This window comes from Myiozetetes cayanensis, unplaced genomic scaffold (assembly GCF_022539395.1).
Source record: "Myiozetetes cayanensis isolate MyiCay16 unplaced genomic scaffold, myiCay2020 scf5-8, whole genome shotgun sequence".
Classification (NCBI taxonomy): domain Eukaryota; kingdom Metazoa; phylum Chordata; class Aves; order Passeriformes; family Tyrannidae; genus Myiozetetes; species Myiozetetes cayanensis.
This window is the reverse complement of record NW_026087742.1, coordinates 103,047,300-103,070,915: the sequence shown is the minus strand read 5'-3', so window position 1 is coordinate 103,070,915 and position 23,616 is coordinate 103,047,300. Positions and strand designations below refer to the sequence as shown.

The 23,616-nt window shown below is 38.4% G+C and overlaps 1 protein-coding gene and 1 long non-coding RNA gene across 3 annotated transcripts in view; one reads left to right on the top strand and one right to left on the bottom strand.

The window, feature by feature from the left end:
* PHEX (phosphate regulating endopeptidase X-linked) overlaps positions 1 to 23,616 on the bottom strand; it is a 103,749-nt gene that overhangs the window by 6,988 nt on the left and 73,145 nt on the right. For both annotated transcript variants that reach the window (XM_050332535.1, XM_050332536.1), the window contains 7 exons: positions 22,701 to 22,759; positions 11,641 to 11,695; positions 7,576 to 7,643; positions 5,685 to 5,815; positions 2,657 to 2,722; positions 2,454 to 2,558; positions 603 to 679 (listed from right to left, as the gene is read on the bottom strand). In XM_050332535.1, coding sequence (XP_050188492.1) covers positions 603 to 679; positions 2,454 to 2,558; positions 2,657 to 2,722; positions 5,685 to 5,815; positions 7,576 to 7,643; positions 11,641 to 11,695; positions 22,701 to 22,759 — 561 coding nt within the window. The remainder of the gene's footprint in view (positions 1 to 602; positions 680 to 2,453; positions 2,559 to 2,656; positions 2,723 to 5,684; positions 5,816 to 7,575; positions 7,644 to 11,640; positions 11,696 to 22,700; positions 22,760 to 23,616) is intronic.
* The window catches only part of LOC126648897 (uncharacterized), a 30,895-nt gene continuing 13,317 nt past the window's right edge, over positions 6,039 to 23,616 (top strand). Inside the window, exons 1-2 of the long non-coding RNA XR_007630924.1 lie at positions 6,039 to 6,495; positions 11,795 to 11,913. This is a non-coding gene — a long non-coding RNA (uncharacterized LOC126648897). The remainder of the gene's footprint in view (positions 6,496 to 11,794; positions 11,914 to 23,616) is intronic.

Here is a 23,616-nt window from a genome sequence, read left to right as displayed (position 1 = left end):
CCTCTTCCAACCTCTCCTTGGAGTTCATGAGTGTCTGTGGTTAGGGGAGTCTGTGGGAGGCCTTTTGGGCAAAGACACAGTTACTCTCTTATGGCTGGACTATCACAGCTCCTTCAAGCAAAGTGTCACTTGAAGACCAGTGGAAGAGTTTAGTCTCAAACTGAACTTACAGGGCATGTTTAGCTTTCCTTTATCAATAAAATCCAGGGTAGTCACTTAGAAGCTTTTAATGAACTCAGGCAGATTAAATCAAGGACCCTCCTAATATTCACTGTTTTCTAAACTAGAATTGCTTAGGGAAAAAAAGTGATAGATGAGGCATTTTACATACCCAGGCCATGATTAAAGGACATCACAGGGATCAGAGTACATTCTAGTTCAAATGCTTTTGAAGGTAGATGCAAGCTCCTCAATTTTACAGAAGAGCATTTGTAATAGTGAAAGATAAGCTAATAAAACCAGTTCAATTTCAATCTAAACCAAGAGCACAGTCCAATTTTGTGCTTGCTCTTAACCCCCTCTTAAAATGCTAAATTTCTGCACTTCTGTTCTGCAGTGATTGATTCTGTATGTATACCGAGGAAATGCATTATTTGCACTACCTGAACTGTGGAGGGCTGTGAGCTCCGGTATATATTTGCTCCCTCGCAGATTCTGGTCTAAAGGAGTTGCATCTTACCTAATAAAATATAAAAAAAAGAAACAGGCGCATTATCTGGGATGACTTGGTAAGTAAAGCAGAACGTAATGTCACTGTTCTTAAGATGCCTATTACTTATAGAATGCATTAAATGGAAAGACACCGTAAATTCCTGCTTTGTCTCACCTTTGCTAACCTGCAGTTTTCTGTTGGTATATTCTCTTGTTTTTCAAATCCTCTAGTTGATGCACCCACTGTTTTTCTCTACCCACTCTATCCCATCATCTAATCACAGCCACTTTACTAGTTCTTGTTTTGAAGTTTTCTATAATGGTAGCTTGCTTTTTAGCTTGTGCTGCAGCATCTCACACTTTAATAATTACCAAGCATACTTCTTGGTCTCAAAGCTATGTAATTTGTATAAAAGGTACATATAATGATGCTTATCATCTCTAGAATTGCAGATACATTACCTGACATATTTACTCCACGTTGAAATGTCAGTTTCTTTTGAAATTACGTATTTTCCACATTTTCATCAATGTTCCCTAATTCACTAATTCTGATAAAATTCTTAACCCAATTGTAACTGACTACAAAACAGGGTAGAAAGAATATTTGCACAACTGAATAATCCCTCTAATGCTGTATCCATTGCATAAAAAATCTCATTTAAGCTGCCCCTCCCTTACCCAATTCCCTGTATTGAATCTTCCTATCAACAAAATCCTTTAAGCCAGATAGCCCATAGGATTTCACTGGACTTCAGTGCAATTTTATCTGACTGAAGACAGCCCTGACAGTTTGAATAAGTCTATTCAGCATCTGGAGCTCTGCAAAAATAGCTGAGCTCAAGGGTACCTTGCCTACCCTGCTCTTGCTGTGCCTGTGTCTCCCCTATGAGGCTCCACTGGACATGCAATTGCTGCAGTGATCCTGTAATACCCCCATAACTTCAAAAATTTATTGGAGAAAAACTCACACAGTGTGAAACTTAATTCACCATAAACGACCAAAGTGGAATCTTTTCTTTGCTCAATATTGTCAAATTGAAATGGCCACAGACCCATAGGCTGTTACACTGGCTCTCACCAGAGAAATGATTTTCAGCCAGAACTGGTTGCATTGGGTGCTTTTTCTTCAGTTTGGGATGATTTTGTTCCTTCAACTGGTGCACAAAGTTTTATAGTCCAACTTTTACTTCTCATGTAGGGAGTTGTCCCAACTTGTTTAACCAAATAAATAATTTCTGATCCTCTCCTACCTCTACATCTTTTTCTAAAAGATTCATACCCCTTATCAAAGTTTCGTTACAACTTATTTAGTGTACAGATGGGAAAAAATAAGCTGAGACTCTCTTCACTGCTGCTTAGTTTCCTTGAACAACATTAACAGTAACAAATAGTGGTGGTACATTTTCGACAGGAGTCTGTGGTGGAAGCAGTTAGAAACTGCTGTGTATTGCAAGCACCAAAAATCTGGGAAGTTTAAAACTGAGAAAACTGAAAGAGGTTAAGGAGTAAATACTCACAAGAAGACCCTCTTAGTGGAGGGAAGTAGCAAGAACAAAGCAAGCTGCTGTAATAACGCTGTGCAAACCCAAAAATAATTTCAGGAGTTCTGGCACAATGGATAGATGAGGGCAAAGGGAAAAAGAGAAAATAAATAATCGTCCTGTGAGAAGTCTCTGTTTATATTCTGAAAAGTCTGGGTGTGGATCATGTAGATTGCTGAAACAAAGCAGGCTCATCTCTGCACTGCACATTGTGCAGGTTAAATAGATGGGGACTTGAAACACATTTGTGCTACTCACATGGGCATAACTCAGAAAGAAAAGCTGGTTGTGTGTGAACTCAAGGCCTGGCAGCAAAGGCTCTTCTTCTCCTCCCCTCTTTTCTGTAATCCATTTCCTGTATGCCTGATAAGAAAGAGATACTAAGTGCCTTTCAGTAACATGAAGATAACCACAGCTTTTTCTTCATACTGCTATGTCTCAGATATTTTTCACCTACTTACCCTGAAAGCTTCTCGCAAGCCTCCATTATCTGCAATGTTTTCTGCCAAAGTCCTCTTCCCTTTCACCTGACAGAATGAAAGAACATCAGTCATTTGAGCCGTTTCTGAACTTCCTTCTTGATCAATTTCAAGAATGGGGAAAAAGTAAAACAAGGAGGGAATGACCTCAGCCAATTTCAAGAATCGTAATTTTGGTTAAGAAAACAGGGTTTCAATGGGAAATCTGTCAGTAAACAATTTTCTGGCTCTCATCCTAGATCTATGTAGCACAAAATATAATAGATAAAATGCTCTCAAGAATCCAGTCCCTGATCTTTGATCTGAGTGTCAGTAATTTTCCCCTGAGGACTGTTTTTATCTGGTTACATGTGAGATCCAGTAGCCCCTTTTTTAAACTTCTCTCTAAAAGGTTATATTTATTTCTCTACATAATTCTTCATATAATACTGGGATACTAAAATAACTTTTAAGTCATAACATAAACAAGCATAATTAAAAATAACTGTCAGAGACAGAATTAAAATTGATAGTATATTCAGTGCTCTAAAAATATCTGCAAAGAAGATTCCTCTTGCTTCTCCCCGGTATTGATTCCAAAAGCAAGAGTAATAGTAACAAGGATATATTGCAAGAAGCAGCACTATATAAACTTTGTGAGAAACACGGTCTCCTGACACTACCAGGTGCAACATCATTATGAAGAAATCCTAATTTCTGCTAGATCAGCATTATCTCTGCTCACCCAACCTACTGAGGTCTTAGTGTTACCAACGGTAATTGTAATTAAGCAGTTTTGCTCTCTATTATGCCTTGAATAAGCAAAATAATTGAGCAGAGTTTTCAGCAGAGCTGTGAAGGTCAATGCTGGCCTGCAGCTATAGGCTTTCCCATGCCACAGGGATCAGTAGAATAGGCTCACCTTAGTTTCAGGATGCTAAAAAAGGCATAAATGGAGCAGAAGAGGTAAAAAGATCAAGGAGATAGCTATGTACTTGTGCCCCACTACTCAGTGCAGATGAGCACCAAGATCGGACTCAGGACAAGTTGCTTGATGCCTTGGGTACAATGTTACACCCAAGGGTGCTATAAAGGAGAAATGGGAGCATTAGAGGAAAGGTCAAGCCTTTCCTGTCAGCTCTCCCCTCCCCTCAGGAGACTGGAGATGGAGGTGAAAGAGAAGCTTTTAGGAGAAAAGGTGCTGGGACACCAGGGAATATTCACACACACACCAGCTGCCTTCTCTTTCTGGCCTTTCCTTGCAGTTGCGTTATGAAGGAGACTGATTTAGAGTGCAAGATGAGAGTAACCTAACAGTGACACTTGGGCCACAGGTCATTTTAATAAGTGGAAGAAGTCTTTCTGCTGACCTCAGGCATCTCTGGATCAAGTATTTGAGACTAGTCTGTGCAGACAGTTTGTGACAGGGCTCAGGGACCACGATAAGCCCTTTATTTGATGAGATGACTTTGTGTGATTATTGCACTCTGAAGCTATTTCTATATCCACTTTTTCTTTCATTATGCTTCTCTTCTGGAGACATTTTTATTGTAAACCAGAAGAGAAAGAAGAAGAGTAAATAGGTTTCTTGATCCATGAAAAATATTCATACAGGGGTAAAAAACCTGCAGAATATTGATGTGACAGGCAAAAATAAAAAAAAAATCTTTGCTTGCATAGCTCTTCATATGAAAGCTATAAAATATGGTAGAAAATATGAAGATTTTTCTATCATCTAAAAAGTGCTTTTGGTTATCCTGTGGAAATAGAAGGAATGGGATGACAAGGCTGTGGGTAACAGGATCTCTCTAGTACGCTCATCCATGGACTTCAAAGGCAGTAGCTACACTGGAGAAGAAATTCAGACCTACCACACCTCAAGAGACAGTGCAGAAGATAAAGCTAAGTGGCTAAACCAGTGGCAGAGGCATGGAAAGTGCTCAGCCACATCCCTGGGGAAGGTTTTAATGACCTTCTTTAAGTGGCATTTTTGTATTGACAGTTTTTGTCCTACAGATATTCAGGAATGAGCCTGAAAATTTTTATTTGTAAATTAGCTTATAGGAAGTACTTCAAGTCTGAGTTGCTGGACTTCAGACTGAACAACAACATGGCTTTGTTGTCTCTGAGACTAACACAAACAGCCTGGGAAAAGTGTTACAATTATTGCTGAGCATTACATGTGACCTCTCTGTTCTTAAAAGGCAACGATAAAATAGTATTTCTAAGATGTAAATAGAGGTCATATAATCGAGTGGGGACTGGAGTATGTATTTTATCCTGAAAATTAAGATTAAAATCTTGTCCCAGCCAATAATTCCAATTATTGGAATTTCAGCTATTAATTTCTGAAGGTCTGGGATTTATCCTATTTATCTTCATTTTGGACATTTTGGGCTTTCAGGAAAGCCCATAGCTCTGATAAAGAATAAAGTAGAAACCATTCCCTTGCACTTTCTTTCTCAGTCCTTTTCAATGAGCTACTGCTATCATACCCCTTTGATTAGACATACAAATGGGGTCTGTGTGCAAGCATGGAAGAAATTGCCAGACTTGAATCTGAAATAAAGTAAGGTTTATGCATCCATTTTATAGCCGCAATAAATAATAGGCAGAATTGCTAAAGAAATCTATAAAACATGCTATTATATTCTTTCTAAAAATAGTGACTGCTCAGTTTCCATTACAGACCTCATCTTCAGAAGACATTTAACATGCTCACAATAATTAGACCAGCCCTGCCGAGTGGCTTCATCCTCTTCCTCTGATTCCAAAACAATGTGATGGGGAGGAGTAGTTTAACCCTGTCACCAGGGTGTGGGTAGTGGTATTTGACTGGACTAATCAAACCTGACAGACAATTTTTAACACAATTATTCACTTCAAAAAATCATTTGTTGTGAGAAATGAAGTTGGGAGCCTAATATCCCAATACACTGGGATTTATAAAAAGAGAAGTTAAAAAAAAAAAAAAAAAAAAGGCACAACAACCAAAACTCCTACTGTTTTCAGTCACTGGTCATTTACATACATATAAGCCAGCTCTCTTCCAGTAGTAATTGTTGTATTGATCAATCATGCACTTTGTTTTCTCTTTAAATTTTTCTTCAGAGTTAGTTGTCCACCAAGGGTCTAAGTTTCCATTTTTGTCATATTTCCGACCTCAAAAAGGAAAGAAAGAAAACAAATGTTTTTGCAGGAGAAAACTTTTCCAGTTTGGGAATTTATCACCTGCAGAGAAATGAGAGGTGAATGTCCTCATGCAAATGTGTGTACAAAACAGATAGGATCAGTGAGCAAAATCTTGACCCCACTCAAGAGTAGTGAAAAGCTGGCATTCTATTTATTGCCATCATTTCCATTTGCAGAAAAAGATAGATAGAAAAGATAGAAAAAGACTAATGAGTTCTATAGTACATTTTATAATTACACAGTGTAAGAGGCATTTGAGCTTTCTTGTAAGTATAATTGTGAATATTTCTCATCCTCAGCCCATATGTCTTTAATTCTGCAAATGTGATGATAACCAATTTATTATTAACTAATTCTACACTTGATCAAAAAACCAACCTATTTCATGAAAACTTCTAAAGTTTTCATTTTTTATTTTGGAGCAAACCCAGGACATTTGAACACTATTCATGGAAACAAGGAGAATACATACATCCCATTCCCCAGGCTGATGGTTACAGTACTGGCTCCTGGAAGTTTCAGTATCAGATCCCTGCTCCCTTCATTTGCAGAAGAGTATCTAATCTACATCATGGCTCCAGCCAGTCAGACACAAGATGTGTTTGGACTCCTTTGAAAGCAGGTTTAGCTGCGCACATGGACGAAGACAGGTAAGTAGCAACCGATAGACATGATATCAAGTACTTAAAATGTTTTCTTCCATCTTTTTATTTCTTTTCTTTTTCCCTGTGCACTTTCTTGTTCAAGATGACAAATTCCCTAGAGATGTATTTATTTCTATATTCAGAATATTTTGCCATATTTATGGCAAAAAGTTGAGGTCTGCTTAGGGAATCAAATCTTAGCCTCCTTTCTGATTGGCAGGAGACAAAATGGAGATTAGATACTTACCTACTCAGGAGCTGGGAGTTTATGAAGAGAAATATTTTCATTCTAGAGTGTTTGCTGACACAAAATGTTGTAGAGCAGTGCCAAAAGGATACTAGGATATAAGGTTTTCTTTTTTTGTTTGTTTGCTTTGGTGTTATTTGTTTGGGTTTTGCTTGGTTTTGTTGGTTTTGTTTGTTTTTTTTAAGGTGTTCAGTGTAACACAACATAAGCCAACTCAAAATTTCTTGCTGGAGAAGGTTCATATTTCTTTCCTCTGCCCCACTACTCCCTACCCTCCCCACCGTCTTTCTCTCAGGAGCCTAATTTTTAAAAGTACTTTACTTTGATGAGATAGCCTAAGCTAGACAGTGGTAATGCCCCACTCCATCCAGTTTGTCAGGACAACTGGATTGACATTTTCAGACCATTCTTCTTTTTCCCCCCATCTCCTCTTCTTTTTTTTTTTTTTGTACCACTCTTGTTCCAGTATTTTATTTTAAAAGTTTCATAGTTGTCTTCTGAAAAATGTCAAAGCTGAAATAAAAAGTTTTCTTGGACGTAATTTTTATGAATCAGAAGCTACCCCTTTGCCCTTCCCACTTCCCCCAGTCAGGACTTTCTGGATCTTTTACTGATTTAGTTTCCATTCAAGAAAGAATCAAACTTGTTGCATTTCTTACCAAACAAATCCAGTTCAGACAAGCAATACTCTATGTAAATAAATCTAACAAATACAACTTCATAATTGCTTCACACAACTCAGCACTGTTAAAAAAACCCAAAGAATAAAAAAAAGTAAAGCATATAGAAGTCAGCTATCTAATCTGTCAGCTCTGTAAAAAAAAGTTATCAACACTCACCATTGCTATCAAATCCGTGAGTAAACTCATGGCCAACAATTACCCCTATGGCACCATAACTTAATGACCTGTAACGCAAAGAAAACATTTTCTCAGAAAGTGTCCACATTCATGAACATTAAAGACAAAAGGCCTCAGGAAAGATCATTATTTATTTAAAAGGTGTAGGAAAGGAAAATCACACCTGCACAATTTTTACTTAAAGTTGTTGCAAGTCTTTATGTTAAACTCTTCTTGTTTAAAAGCATCATTTAATAGAAAATTCTGAAAGCATTGTGAGGTTTCACTCTTCTAATCAAATCCCTTATTAGCATCGTATGAGCTCCAAAATATCTCCTTCAGCTGACTGCATTGTGCATATTCTAACTGAGAACAGGATAAAATTACAGGTGTAACTATTCTGTCAGTACCACCATCAAAAAGAGGAGATAAAAGCTGCAGTGGGTTTCCATATTGGCAGCTCAAAACCTTCTTCCCTGGCATGCAACTGATGCCTTAGAGTTTTGATTTTTTTTTTAATTTTGTAGATTTTAGAAGTAGTTATACAGTGAATGTAGATTTTAAAGTAGCAGCATATTACCCCTTACCCTTTAATACAGCAATTACACATAGCAAACCCTGTTACCCATTCCCATATCAATTCCCCTAAATTAATAATAAGTAATGGCCAGTCTTCGCGAGCGAAGATCTGGGGAAGGTCTTTCCACCTTCCAGCCTGCGCATTGGATTTTTTAGGTGAGACACAGTGTGCGCGGAACTGAGCCCACCCTTTAATCCTAAGGTTCAACTGCTGGGGCCAAGCGAGCTTGGATGGTGGCAGCAAGGTCCTCAGGACGTAGATGGATTTCCTTTACCTGGCTAACGAGCTCCATCTGCCCAGGGCGTGTCCCTGACCAGGAATCGAACCCGGGCCTCAGCGGTGACAGCGCCGCGCCCTTACCACTAGACCACCAGGGGCTCCCTAAATTACATTAGCCTGTTTAGTCTCATTTTCAAGGCAGAATTGTAGAAAACACCCTAAAATCTGTGCAAGAAGATGTAGCCATAGGCACAACAACCTTTGGACCCAGAGCTCTGGAAGGCCTCCAAGAACAGCACGTGCTCTGACGAAGATGAAGATGAGGAAGAGGGAGTCCCAAAACTCCCCCCGACTCAATTCCCAAAAGGCATGTCAGGGGCAGAACCTGGGCAGTGGCCGGACAGGGACTGGGTGAAAATCATTATAAAAACTGTAAACACCTGTATTTGGGAGTACCCGGTGGTGGTGTTCCTGGAAGCCTGGGGGCTCATTAAAGCCTTTTGTATGCTTATCTTACCTCCTACCTAATTTGGCCTGAAGTTTTTTTTTCCTCCACAGCCTTTTAGGCAACACAACAAAGGCTATACTCTGTAGAGCACTAAACAGGTCTCCACTCAGTTTTAAAAATAAAGGTCATATAATTTCCTTGCACCTGTCCTGGAAGAGGGCATGATACACAGTCAGATCTAATGTACTGAAGAAACAGAATAGAAAGAAATATTTTGTATTCCTGATTGGCAATTAATTATGTTTACCTTGTTATATCCAAATAAAAATGTGTCAGAAAGAAATAGGGATGAGAAAGGGAAAGGTTCAGGCTTTTTAACACCAAATGCAGTGGATATCATGTGGGTAGGTGATCTATTAAATCATCTTTCATTTGTTAAGTTGTTTTTTATGGTTTTAATTATTTCAGTTATTGAGATGCTATACTTCAGAGTGGCTTATAGTATTTCTAATGCATTGTACTGAAATAGAAGAAAGGCAGAGGGTTTTGAAATAACATGTTATTACTGGACCTAATGATCCATAGTACACTAATTACTCATCTCAGACATGCCTAAAAAGTATTATATCATTTAATTCCCTCTGCTTCCATGACAGTCTTTCACTCTAGTTTTTTTCTTTCGTGAAAGGTACTTTCAAGCATGTGATAAAATCTTCACTACTGTTTTTCCCCCCAAGTGCTATTACAAACCTTCTCTAAAAAATGCTGGTTAAAATTATATGTTTCAGCAATGGAAATATCTTCCTTTTGTGCGACAAATTTGTTATCTTGTGTAGCACACAGTGATAATTACCCATAATAAATGCACTATGTTAGACTTGTTTTCCACATCTGAAGTGAAGTGGTTATATGGGATATTTTGCAGCTGGAGAAGTATAAATATAATGGCACAAAACACATAATGAGATCAAGAACCAAGCCCTATTACTAAATACATCTTGTTCTTCCTCTAAAGTTCTTGGTCTCCGCGAGTGGCAGGGACAAAGAACAGGCTGCTGTTCTGGCACTCCTACATCTTTCCATACCTCCAAAAGATGGGATGAAGTTTGGGGTGAATTTTGACCTTTGCTTCAGCATTTTGTCCATCTCAACAACACGTTTTGCCAGAAATCTTCCCAGCACTGTTCATGCTTTTCACTTCTGGGCACAGTTGGATAGAGATGGAGGGAATTAGGTGCAGCCCAGCAGACATCACGTTAAAGGAGAACTTTCTGGGACTGGGGAGGCTCAGAGAACTGTAAGGAAGCTACCAGGTCGGGTAGTTTGTACTCTCTATTTCAATATATCTGGCAGTGAAGGCTCATAACTATGAATGATGGCATTTGAATGGTATGTTATTTCATGTACTGAGATGTCAAAGTGATAACTAATGTTCCCTTTATGCAAATAGATGTAACTGGTTTTTGGTGGTTATGCTGGAACTGGACAATAAAATGCCACTAAATGTTAAATATTTGCTAAATCAGTTTTCCAGCAAGCGCTGATGACTTTTTGATGGTTTTTCTGTTCCACTGCCATGTACTCTTTCCTCTAAGCAGACAGAAAACATCCAGAATATTTCAAGGACAAAAGCAATCTGTTGTCTGATATAAACCAGCTACATTTGTTTACTAAATTCCATTTTGATATGTACTCAAGCAAAACCAATTTAAGCTAAGGTAACCTTTAAAGATGAGAAATGAGCAAAGTATAATACTTTGAAAGAACCACAATTTTATCACTATGGCAGAAGGTCAGAATACAGAGAAATCTCTTCAGAAAGCAAAGCTGGAAACAGGCCTGCAATCACCATAACAGAAAAAGTGTTCAACTTAACAAGAAAGGACTTTTTTCTATCCCCAATTACCACTTAGAAAGTCACCAGGCTCATAAGAATTCTCTTTGAATGCAAATTATTTTGTTCCTAAATTGAACATGTCTTTCTACATATATTACTAAATTTTCTGTTTACAAGGACATAATCCAGATTGCAAGATGGCAAACTGAAAATCTTCAAAGTTTGATTTTTTTTTTTAGCAAAGATTTATTAAGGGTATGTTTCACCAGTAAATGCCTTTATATAACTCCAGAAAAACTTTCAGAAACTGCCAACAGAAACTTTTCATGGTCTTACCCTGCCCTAAAATAGAAAGTTATTGATGCCCAAAAGCAGTGATTTTTCAAAATTAAATGTGTGTGACCTATAATTACTCTTGCTCAGCTACAGTAGCACATGGGCCAGCTCAGGCAATCACTTATGCACATGGAGATATTCTCATGCATCTCAACAGGCACAAACGAAGGCTAAGTGTTAATTTTAGATATTAGCAGAAAGTGAACAATAAACTGATAATAATCGGCTTCTCAGAGTATTCACTTCTGCTCAGGAAGTGTTAGTTACCTGATTTGCAATTCCTTTTAATACCTGCCATGTGCACACTGCTGCATCTTCATGCTTCAGCATTGAAACACTTTCAATTGGGTGCACTTAATTAACAATTCCTGTGAGAAATCAGTCATCAGTTTAAGACAACTGACTGCAACACTTACCCAAGGGTAAAAAAAGTTATCACACAAAGTAGCACTTCTCAAAGTCAGTTCTTTCAATTATAAAAGCAGGACACAGCAGGAGAGAACATACAACTCAAGGGCCAAATGTGCCCTACAGCAAGAGTAGCCTTCTTCTCCATGCCCCCTTCTTTATCTATATGTATCTGCAATACTCTTCCCTGTTATTCCTCATTCTCAGGTGTATGAGGGTCACTGGTGCAGAACTTACCTGGGATATTCTGTTCCCCAAAAGAAAGGTTTTTGTAGTTCTCCTGCTGGGAACCCTGCAATAGCAAAAAAAAAATAATATATATATAGAGGAGGTAAATTCAGTACAGCTGAATAACTGTCACAATGCCCAGCAAATGACCTCATTTGTTTAGTTTCAGAAGGTGAATCTTTGAGAGGCAGCAGAGATCCTCCTTCCTCCAGGACTGCAACGGCAATAAGATTCTGCACTGCAAGAACTTTATTTTAATTCATAGCTACACACATTGTCTATGTAAGTAAGAATATGTTCCTATGAAAAAAACACCTAGTATTTCCTGTGAAGAATACTGGATTACCCTCATATATGTAGACAGATCAACAAACAATATAAAGGTAAAATGCAACAAGAATTCAAATAGTGTTAGCTTAGTGAGGCTTCAGTGGAGCAACAACATGAAAGTGATAAAATGCCAGCCTAATTTTATTTAGTCTTTGAAAATCAAAGGTAAATGAACATAGTTAGGCACTTTGGTAAACTAGAGTGTAGATTATTAAGGCTGTAGGGTCAGTCTAGCTGCAGGAATTACCTGGCTGCTTCTGATAGACTAACTGATTCCATAGGAATCAAAATTGTTCCCCAAATTCAAAGCCACACATCTATTTTTAATTCCAGGGTAACATTTCAGTGCCAGGGTACTGAAGACAGTGGAGCTGCACATGGTAAAACTTTAAGACCCCAAAGAACTGCTAAATAAAGCAGACACCTATGTTCAAAGCTTTTATAACATGGTGAAAAGTGCCACCCTCCCTATCACAAATGTGGAGTTTACTATCTTGGATCACAAACTCCCATCTGTTAAGCACAAGCATACACTTACTTTGAAGATTACCCCAGATAGGCATCACCTTGTTGAGGAAGAACCAGTTTCCTCAGGTGATTCATTTGTTTTCGCAGGAACTGCTTGTTCAGCCTATGGGTCTCTCTTCAATAAGTCACTTGAAGAGTCAGGTCAAAACAAAACCCATATTCACTCTATTCTCACCCTATTCAGTCTTTTGTTGATAGGTAGGTCATGGATTTCTTAATATCTCTGATAAAGTGTCAGGCAAGATCTTTGTCTTTTCCTTACAAAGTCTTTGAAAAAAATACTTTCAAATAAAAAAAAAATTAAAAACAAAACAAATAAAACAGTATGCTGAGTGTAATTCATGTCAAATTATGTGGCAAGTGACATGTACTCCTGGCCTGTCTGTCTGCTTTTTTCTATTGCTCCTCTGTGGCTTCCATGATTACCTATTTAGCAATTAGCTTACAAAAAGCGTGTGTTTCAAACTTATTTTCTGAGTGTTTTTGCTTTTTTTTTCTTTTACTTCTCCAGACGTTACGTTGTTGTTTCAAGCATGTAATCATTTGCTTTTCCAGTGCCATAAACCACAGTTTTACCAATATCAAGTACAAAGTTTTCCTGATCTAACTCTCCTTGCCTCCCGGTGCACAGAGAAGAGTATTTATTATGCATGTTTTTAAACATCACACAGCAATGGTACATCCATTCAACCTGATGCAAATTGCTTGTTCATGCACTGAGTTAAGAGCTGGTGTTAAGAGCTGGAAATCTAATCTGAACTGGTTCCTTCCAAACACTGAACCTCAGAAAAGGTTTTGGAATGATTGGGGTTCTGCTAACTCTGAATGATTCAAATGGTCCTCTCCTGCAACTGCAGATGGGAGGAATCGTGGCCAAAATTAACAAATGAGCCCACACTGAAGATGGTATGAACCAAGGCAGCACAATCACTCCACAAATCTCTTTAATGATCACACAGTCCTGTGTGCCTGTCACCACACCAAGAGGCTATCCAGATCTTTTAAGGAGCTGCAATTATTTTGTCCAGGTATAGAACTGAATATTGAATTTGCACTTGTCTCCAGTAGGGGTAATATACATTATTTACAGAAGGTGTAAACCTTCACTCAGGCTCATCCAGCTACGAAATATGATCAGCTATGAGTTAAGCCACAAGATAAAGTTTTCACTGAATAAGTCATGTAAATGAATGGTAAGAAGCTCCAACGCTGAATCCACATAACAGATTGATAATTATTTTACTCGGAGTGAGGATCCATTTTAGGTAAGACATTGCTGAGCAAAGTGCTGGTTGAGGGAGTGGCTCCTGCTTCTGGGTATCTGTGTGAAACAGCTCTGCAGTTTGATTGCACTAAAAGAAGCTTAGGAAGTATTTTCAGGCCAAAGCAGAGTGAGAAGCCAGTATAATTTAATATACATCTCAGAAAAGCTCAGAAAACTGGAATATATTACCCCCCAAGCGGTTGTTTGGGTTTTTTTAAGAAAAATAATTATCTAGTTTTGAAAGTGATTCTTTGGCAGCTGTTGTAGGAAAGGCGTCCTGTTCTCCAGAGGTTAGTAGCACTAAATGAGGGACAGTCTTGTCCACCATTGCAAAACTAGAAACAACAAATTTGGAATCGGCAACACATGGCATCCCTTTTTACCCAATGTCTCCCTCAGGCAAGCATCAACTACATCATCCTTGGAGGGAGCAAGGATAACAATGTCCTAGACCCAGAAAGTCCTTGAAATTGTAAGAGGAGATAGATCAGCTGACAGTTTCTTATTTTGTGCTGGTTTCAATTCCTCAATTTAAGCAATTCCCTTGTGAAGTCTGTTTCTTTTTTGCTCGGCATATTGCACCTAAAAGAATTAATGCCAAAATTCAGAGAGCTCATAGTAGGCTGCAGTTGCAATAAATACTAATGGGATTATTTATATGCCACTGAAGTTCAAGCAAGCTAAGGACTGATCTGAAGGTGTAAGACAGACAGACCAGAGCATTTCACATCTTAAGGAATAGATACAGGCACTGGGAATGTACTTTGAGCTAACACTCCACCATAAATTTAGCCTGTAGTGTACCTTTCTCCCTCTACACAGCCCCTCTCTCTTTGTGCACTATATTGCTAGTGCAGGATCAGAGCCTACACTAAAGGTCATTACTGACCAACAGTGTTGTTTTATTACAGACCCCACACAAATCTATCTGTTATAATTAGCTCCTGGACTTGCAGAATCTGCCTTGACTACCTTCTTACAACCTACCTACATCTGGAGCAATGCCACTGGACATCATTCTGAGAGAGACACTGGTGTCACATGCCACAAGAGCACTGGATCTGTGGACAGCTGAGTTCAGGCTGTCACAGAACAGCACTGGTGCCTTATATCCATGCATGTTACCAGTGGGAAGGTGGTACAGCCAGGCTAGATGGACTTCGTGCCACTGATCGCAACACTTCGGAGCCCAGATGTTCTGATCACAGCCCTTTAAGCCTAGCAGTTCAAGCAGTTTTCAGTCCACCTGAATATCCACTTAAGTAGCCTACTCTTCAGCAGCTTGCATTTGAGAATGTTAGGGGAGACAATGCTGACATTCCTGCTAAAGAATGAATCACATTCACATCTCTTTCCATATCCACTGAGCTCGTTGTAGAAAGCTGGTCAAGGAAACTGCTTCTGGGATTTACTTTATCATGTACACAGGGACTGATGTGAGGCTTACTCACTTATAATTCCCTGGATCTTCCTTCTTGAAGATAGAAGTGACATTTGCTTTCTTCCAGTTCTCAGGAACCTTTCCTACTCACCATAACCTTTCAAAGATTACCAAGAGTGGTGACAACAACATCAGTCAGCTCATAGGTGCACCTTGTCAGAGACCATGGGCTTGCATATGCCCACTCTGTTTAAACATTCCCTAACCTGCTCCTCCTCCACTGAGGGTAAATCTTCTTTGTTACCAGGTTCTCTGCCCTCATTCAGCACTGGGACTGCATCTTCCCTAGACTTTCTGCTGCTGCAGCTACACTTTTGGAAACGTTTCTTCTTGTCCTTCACATCCCTCGCCAGATTCATCTCCAGGGAGGTTTGGCTTTCCAAACCCCTGTGCCTGCACACTTGGACAGTGACTCTTTATTGAACTTTCCTCTTATTCACCTTACTGCTCTGGAATGCAGGGACACTTCAAGCAGTGGAGTACGTTTGGCTTACTGCAAATATTTCACTCTGAGTTTATGCTGATCTTGAAGCTCTGACAGTGCCCTACCTGCACAGAATAGCTTAATTGTATCCATTATATCATTTTCAGCATCTCCCCACAGCAAGGTGCTATAAAGCTTGTTAGAATGTATTTAAAACTTGAAGCTTTTTTTTTCCAATTTTACCGGGGCTTTACTGCCATTAATGAATATAATGAATACCTTCATGGTATTATTATACACATTTTGCAGATGAATCACCTTAAACTCAGTGTAATATTATTAGTTCACATGCAATCACATTTGATCGACAGTTCACTGAAACAATGCAGACTAATAACGGATGACGTAAACTAAAAACACATGAGACGACTCACCATATCATGAGGAAATTTGGAGTTCAAATGAAAATATGAATTCCAAAGTTCTAGTTCAGTTACATTATGCAGTTATATTGCATGCTGTTTTTAACTGAGCAAGGCAAGATCTAGTAAAGCCTTATTTCAAGTTAGTGCCTTTACAATTTCCAATAATTAGATTGGTTTGTTTAAAGCAACTTCTGACAGTTTAGTGAATCCCATATGTAAGTAACAGATAGGGGAGACAGCTGTGCTAAACTGTGTGATATACAGGGTACTCTGCCAATTGTTGTACTGGTAATTCTCAGATGTGTTTAAAAGCTGTAATTTGTTTTTTCAAGTATCACTGAAAGAAATGTAGAGTTTTAAAGGGATAATATATAAGCAGAAGACTAACTGCTAGCCAGCAATCAAAGGATATTGAATTCACATATGGAATTAGAGGTGAAGACAGCTAGGAAGGTGGTTAGTTATCTAAAGACAGCACAAAGGGCAGGATACAATTGCTTAAAATGGTTCCACAGACTTGTATTTGGACAACTGAATCTCATCCCAGTGATGGCTTTGCATATCCTGTTTAGCTGTCAGTCTTGATGGCAAGGGTCTCCTGCAAGTCCTCTCTCAGATGCAACACACATGAGAAAACACATCAGACACTATTGAGCACCACAGGCAGCTTTGAGCATCTATGTGTAGGTGACAGGGATCAAACTCTGTCATAACATGGAACAGAATCCTACACTTAATTTCAAGTTTTATCCAGTGGGCAAAGAGAATAGAACACAAAATTGCGTAGGGATAGAAAATACCCATTGTGTAAGGCACAGTAACTGTTCCATACTATGTGTGAATACAAAGCTTAACTTTATGAAGAGTAGTGAATAAATTCATTAAAGAGGTAAAGGGAAGTGATGATCTTAAAGCGAAGGACTCCACAGCCTCTGGTTCAATTCTTGGCTCAGTTTCTACTTCACCCGACAAGAGGCTCTTTGTTGCTCATGAAAAAGAGAGAACCTGGTATTTCCCAAACTCAGTGGGGCAAACATGAGGAGAAACATGAGGTGGTTTGTGAGGGGCCAATGAATACTCTGTGCTAAGGGACTAGAAAACTTGTGAAAACATCTGTTTTTTTCCAGAAACTTTAATCTTTATTTTCTAAGGAAAAAACCTCACTAGATTCCCTAGGGAAGAACTTGGGGGGGTGGGGGTGTAAATAACAAAGAAAAAGTTCTTCTATTTTATATGTTCATAGACAAGAATTTTAGGATGAAAAAATAAAGAATGGATGTAACAATCATGCATCATCTCACCTGTGACCATAATTAAATAAAAGAGAATAGTGGTCATTAGTAAGTAGGGAAAATTGAAAATGAGGGCTCACTTAAGAACACTTAAAACTTACTTAATAACAGGGCTCAGAAAGTGTTCAGTCTAAATCCGTTATGTTCATTAACCTCCTGGAAACTAACGGCACACTTGAAACTACTTCATCAATAACCTTCCAATTAGTGTGGTTCTTAAGGGAAGAGAAAGTGCCCCTATGTGCAGGACCCTTGTCCTCCCCTGGCCATGGCACCGAGTGCTGTTTGCCAGCACTTCCCTGGCTCCTGGCAAGATAAGAGTTCTCCCTTGCAACTCACAGCATCAGCAAGCTGCCAGCATCAATATCTGCCTAATGCTTCCTGTAAAGATGATACTTACTGGCTAATGTCAGCTCTCGTCTGTGGTTTTCTCTATGGATGCTAATTTGAATGCAATTTTTAAATTCTGTTGTAGATTATATCTCCTTCCTGTAACATGTAATGAAGCTGCTCTCTAAAGAGGCCTCTTGACTTTCACTAGAGAACTGCAGTACCAGCACAAATGACTTAGAAGGAGCATGGATATAAACTTACAGAGATAATATCAACATTAGTTAATTATCCAGTACATCTATTCAAACTTACACCTCGTGTGTTGCTTATATTTGTCTCAGTTCACTGTAAATCTCCTTTTCATTAGTGCTCACAACCCATAAATGTTACTTTTTTTGATATATTCCAGAGGTATAAGTATGGGGGAAAAAAAAATTAAACACACCAAATGTCTGATGAACAGTTCCCTTCTATCCAGTACATCTATTCAAACTTACACCTCATAAGTGTGTTGCTTATGTTTTCTCAGTTCACTGTAAATCTCCTCTTCATTACTGTTCACAACCCATAAATGTTACATTTTTTGATATATTCTAGAGGCATAAGTATGGGAAAAAAAATAACACACCAAATGTCTGATGAACAGTTTCCTTCTGTCCTTAACATATTCAAGGGGCAATATTTTAGTGCTGTAATGAAATAAAACCTTTTCTTGAACAGAAGTATACTGGCAGACTTTGATCATCACTTGTGTCTATTTTCAGCACATATTTGTTGACTGCTCTAGAGTGCATTAAAATAAACTAATCCTTTAGGAAGTGTTTTTGGTGTTCCAATTATGATAATTAAAAAGATAGTATTCATGCTGCTTAGATTATATGAAGTGTACTTAAATACAATTTGAGACTCTAAAAGCAATGGCATATACCTGTTGTCCCTATTAAGTACCTATAACTGAGGGGAAACTGATGAGCAAATGCACAGAAAATTGAAAAAATTATCCAAACTAGGATTGAAAAGTTATTAACAACCATTAGAAACATGCATAGTAGTTAATCTAAGTCACTTTGAATTATGGAAAAAGAGGAAATAAATAAATAGAACTCACATGAAGAGAACATCGGGACTAAATTTGTAGAATAATAAGATAAATTATATGTACCATATTTTTAAACTCTGCTCTCTGCAGGACATCTTACCTAGATACAGCTACTTCTTTCTCCTTATTTCTTCTTTGGAGATATTCATAGAATTTTGGTCATTCAAGCTATCAATAGTTTAGTAATGAAAATTAAATAAAGCCATACCAAACATAAGGCTGTTTGCACTAAAGGGCAGCAAAATTCAGTACATGTACTGCGTACATAAGGTTTGCTGTATTCTCACAAATCTAAATATTTTCCCAAATAATCTTGTTTCTATTCTCTATTAATTTTCACTTTTAGTGGAAAAAGAACTATTTTTCCATTAATTGAGTAGCCAAGTGGCCAAAGTAAGAACACTGACAGATTGCATGTATACAAAGATCACATGGACTTGTATGGAGATTGTGGTGATTTTTTAATGCTTATGGCAGTGATACAGACTACAGAGACAGAAGAATTTGTTATCCTTCCATCTGGAGTGTGTCAGAGACCTCCCTGTGCTCTGAGCACTGAAAGCAGAAGCATCTGCCTAAAGCTCAGAAGTGATCAGGACCTCCACATTCCCCTCCACCTCTGCAGGTACCTGATGATCGCTCCTTTTCAGAATTCATGGGTTAAGGCTTTCATATTGTTTTTCCTCTAAACCCTTCCACAAAGCCTTCAGTGACTAAACAAGTTGGGAGTTGCTGTGATTATGCTGACATCATCACACAGTACGTTTCCATTTTCAAACTACATGGTCTTAATTTTTAGAATCAACTTTTGTAACCAAGTGTTTTCCTATTAATGCAGAAACACTGGTTTCAAATCAGATAATCAAATTCGATTCTGTATTTTAAAATTCTTATTTCTCAAATTCCCCTTAGTAAACTCACTTACAAAGAGCAAAAATAGATGAGCCTTGAACACACTAAAATCCATCTGTTAATGTATGAAAGGACTTTCTCTGTTGTCCCATGACAACATCCAGGTAATAACATTTGGAAAGAACCTCATCAAAAGTGTTCTATGGAAATAAATATAGTACATCAAACATACTTACTTGCTTTCTGAATTTCAAAAAAACTCTAGTAGACTAAGAAAGCATGATTTTTTTGTAAAAGAGAAAGCAAAAAGCAACTCACATACATTACATTCACTCTTCACTGTTATATCATAAGCTTATTCATTCTGTCTATTCAATCATGTCGCAGTCACTACCAGATTCCTTCATATAGGGCTAGAAAATTACTTTTTATGCAGATCCCCATGAATTCTCTTTTGAAAAAAAGAAGGATTTGACACTTGGCACACCTATTCTTCCTGTGCTGAGGCCACTACAAGTGATAAGCTGTACATCAAAGATGGTTGTTCACCAATTTCTTGTCTAAGTAGGTTCCTTTGAAATACTTGGGAGAATATTATCTGGTCCTTATATTTGTCACAGGTCATTGTATGAATTTCTATTGACACTATGTCTTCTATTGACACTAGATTTTCAACACTTTCTGGGACTTACCTCTTGTAAAAAAAAGCTCCAGGATTAGAAGTTCCCAAACTCTTCCAATGCAATGAATTATCTTACTTTTATGCTTTAGATACTTTCCTCTTTCAGTGTATTTGAAAGAAGGTTCTATTATTGGTTCTTATGCTCTTAGAAAGTTGGTCCTCAAAATCTTTGTGGGCTTGCTACATCACAACTTTAAATTTCACTTGTTAGAGCTTGTGCTTAATTCTTATTCTGGTTAATAGAACTTTTTTTTTCCCTGTTGTTCAACTAGGCCTTTAAAAATGCTACAGCTTTTGTAGCGTGTGACCAGTCCCTCTGAACTTTGTATGGATTAGTACTGAAAACACAGCTGCAAAGCAGTAAGGGAGGAACTGCTGGATGTGAGATTTGCCCACTGAGATTTACCCAGCAAATACATCATGCAATACGAATACGCATAGGCTTGCAAGCTTCATTCTCCAGCAGAGCAGTTCTTTCCCAGCAGCATTAATGGGAACTCAGTAGTGATGTGTCAAATATTTATCAGCAACTTCAGACCTGAGAATGTTCCTCCCACATCTCATGGGGCCTCTACCCCAACAAAAACACACCGGCCAGCAGTGAAAGACTGTGCTGTGCCTTTCTTTGACTCTTCCCTCCTGTTGCACATCCTTTTTAGGGCATGATTACATTTGTACCTCTCTCTGGTAGGAGAGGGTTTTGTTCAGAAATTAAATTAATCCTTTTCCTCTTTGAAACACTTTTAAAAGGACTGTGAGTAGTACTGTCTTACCTTCCAGGTCATGTGTCAGTAGAACAAGAAGGCCAGCAGTTACAGCAGAAAATACAATTGCCTCTACACCCATGAGTGAGGGGTTACATTTGAAAGCTCTCTGCCTCGTGACACTGTTAGACACAGTGAGTGTGGAATTTTCGGTGACCCCAGTCTCTCATTACAGTTTTCTCTAATGTGCCATGGCAGGAAGGCTGAGGGAGCTGAGCACTGCTGCAACTTGAAAGAATACAATATTACAGAAGATATAACAGCCATGGTCCTCATTTCACGCTGACTGGGCTTTCTCTCCACTCACACGATGCATCTTCAGCATCGGTGGTGTCTGGTGCTGAGCTCTTCAGGAAGAGCAGCTGACATGCTTCATGGGCACCTCAGAGTTGTGACCAGCTCAGGGAGCCTCAAGTGCTTCCTCAGATGATTAGCAAAAATGTGACTGCTTAATGATGGCATCCCTCTAATTAAGGCACAACTATCTAAACCTAGAACTAATTTTAATCAAAAGAGCTACCTACCTATTATATATACTTTGCAAATTACGTCACTTAGATACTAAAGAATTTAAGTGAGTAGTTTGAAGGCAAAACTGTTTACAGAAATTGGTAGAAGCAGATACCAGCAGACTCAGATTGCCGTTCCTCTGCTGTAACTTCTTCAGACCAAAACATTAATTTTGTGCCTTTCAAAAACTACTTCTCTCTGCTACCAAAAGAGATCCAGGAGAAAAAGGGAGAGTCACTCAGCAATTTTTGATACTCCTATCTCTGGAGACCAAGATCACAGAGATGATGGCAGCCACCTTCCAGACCCTGGTGGCAAAGAACAAGAAGGCTGATTCAACATCCAAAGCTAATAAGAGCAAAGAGAAGTGCCAGGGTAAAGGCGACTCTGTTGTACACTGAAATACTAGTAGAGAATTTTAAAGCCCATTAGAAATTTGCAATGCAAAGTCCCATTAAAGCAAACAGAAATGAACATCCAAATCCATAGACAACTTTTAAGAACTCAACTCTTTTACCTTATATGTTTCCACATCAGAATTTATGCTATCTAAAAACAACCAGTAACTAAAATTAGAATAAGATAGTAATGTACATACAAAACAATTTCATCAAACTATAAAGGTAAGAATTTTAAGTTAGCTACAGATACCACTCTTTGTCCTTGAAGGTATTGAACAAATCCACTGGACACCCCTTCTTAGGTTTTCTGGTCTATATCACAGTCTCCTTTAGTCATTTATTGCTACATATCTATCAATACTAGAGGACAGAATTGCCATCACTGTATATTTATGGAGGTATGTGTACACATGTTTTTGTTACAGAAAATGGAAGACAGAAAAACTAAGCCTTAATAAAAGTGATTTAAGCTGTCATTTGCAATGACAGGGCACACACAAATAGTCACTGCAACTCAGCTGACATGGGGTAACTCATCAAGCAACAGGAGTTCAAATTTGTGGGAGCCCTAAGTTTTACAGAGCTATCCTCTCACGGCTGAATTACCACGTTTGAACTTTTAATTTTCAGTCACAAACAACACAAATGGTACATCTGTTATCTGAAGCTTGATACATACATTCCCAAACAGGCACTATATAATTAGGCTAAGTCAGATACTCACTGATCTGGTTGGTAGATGCACTATAAAAAGCATTTACAGTAGTTGGGCTTGTAAACCACCTGTAGTAAGAGCAAAAGAATATATCTGTCAGTACAGTTACTCATCTCTATAAATAAATGGAGTAAAAATAAAAGTTGAACTCAGGAGAAGGAAGTAAAAATATTAAGGATCTAGAATACATTAAAGTTTAAGCATTTCTCCATTTCAACACATGCTACCTACACATTGAAATCTACTGTTCGCTGAGTTTAAGTGTGTACAGTCAATGAATGCTCAACTGGAGGGATTCTTAAGCTTTCTATTACCTAATCTGTTTAATTTTTAGGTGACCATTGTGCTTGAGAGTTCTGCCATGCTGATGAACAGAAGTTCATGCAGCAGAGGCTGCCACACTGAAAACAGCTGTGAAAACTCTCTTGGGTGGCTTTCAATCACGTGTGGAGAAACTCCCTGTTGAAATTAGAGAGCATTTTGAAACGGTGTAGTGGCTTCAGAGGCTTTGCTGAACAACGACTTGAACAATTAGGTTTATGCCAGCAACACGAGCTGGTACTTTCTGGGAATGTAAATTCAAAACGAACAGTTTTGTGTTCTGTACCTTACACACCATGGCCATCAGTGTGCTCCTAAACAAACAAACCTATTGCAAAGCATTTCTTCTCATGGTTTGATTTCTCATACATACTGGAGGAAAACCTAGATTTGAATAGGATTGGACTTTGATGATCCTTGTGGGTCCCTTCCAACTCAGAATATTCTGTGATTCTATGAATGGCAAATAGGATTTAAGAATCTCCTTAGCTTAAGCTCATATATATTGACAGTGCCTTCACCTGGAAAATCTCAGCTGACTTCAGCAATATCCAAATTGCCCCAGACGAAATCCTGAGTTCAGTAAGCCCAAGATTTCACCTTA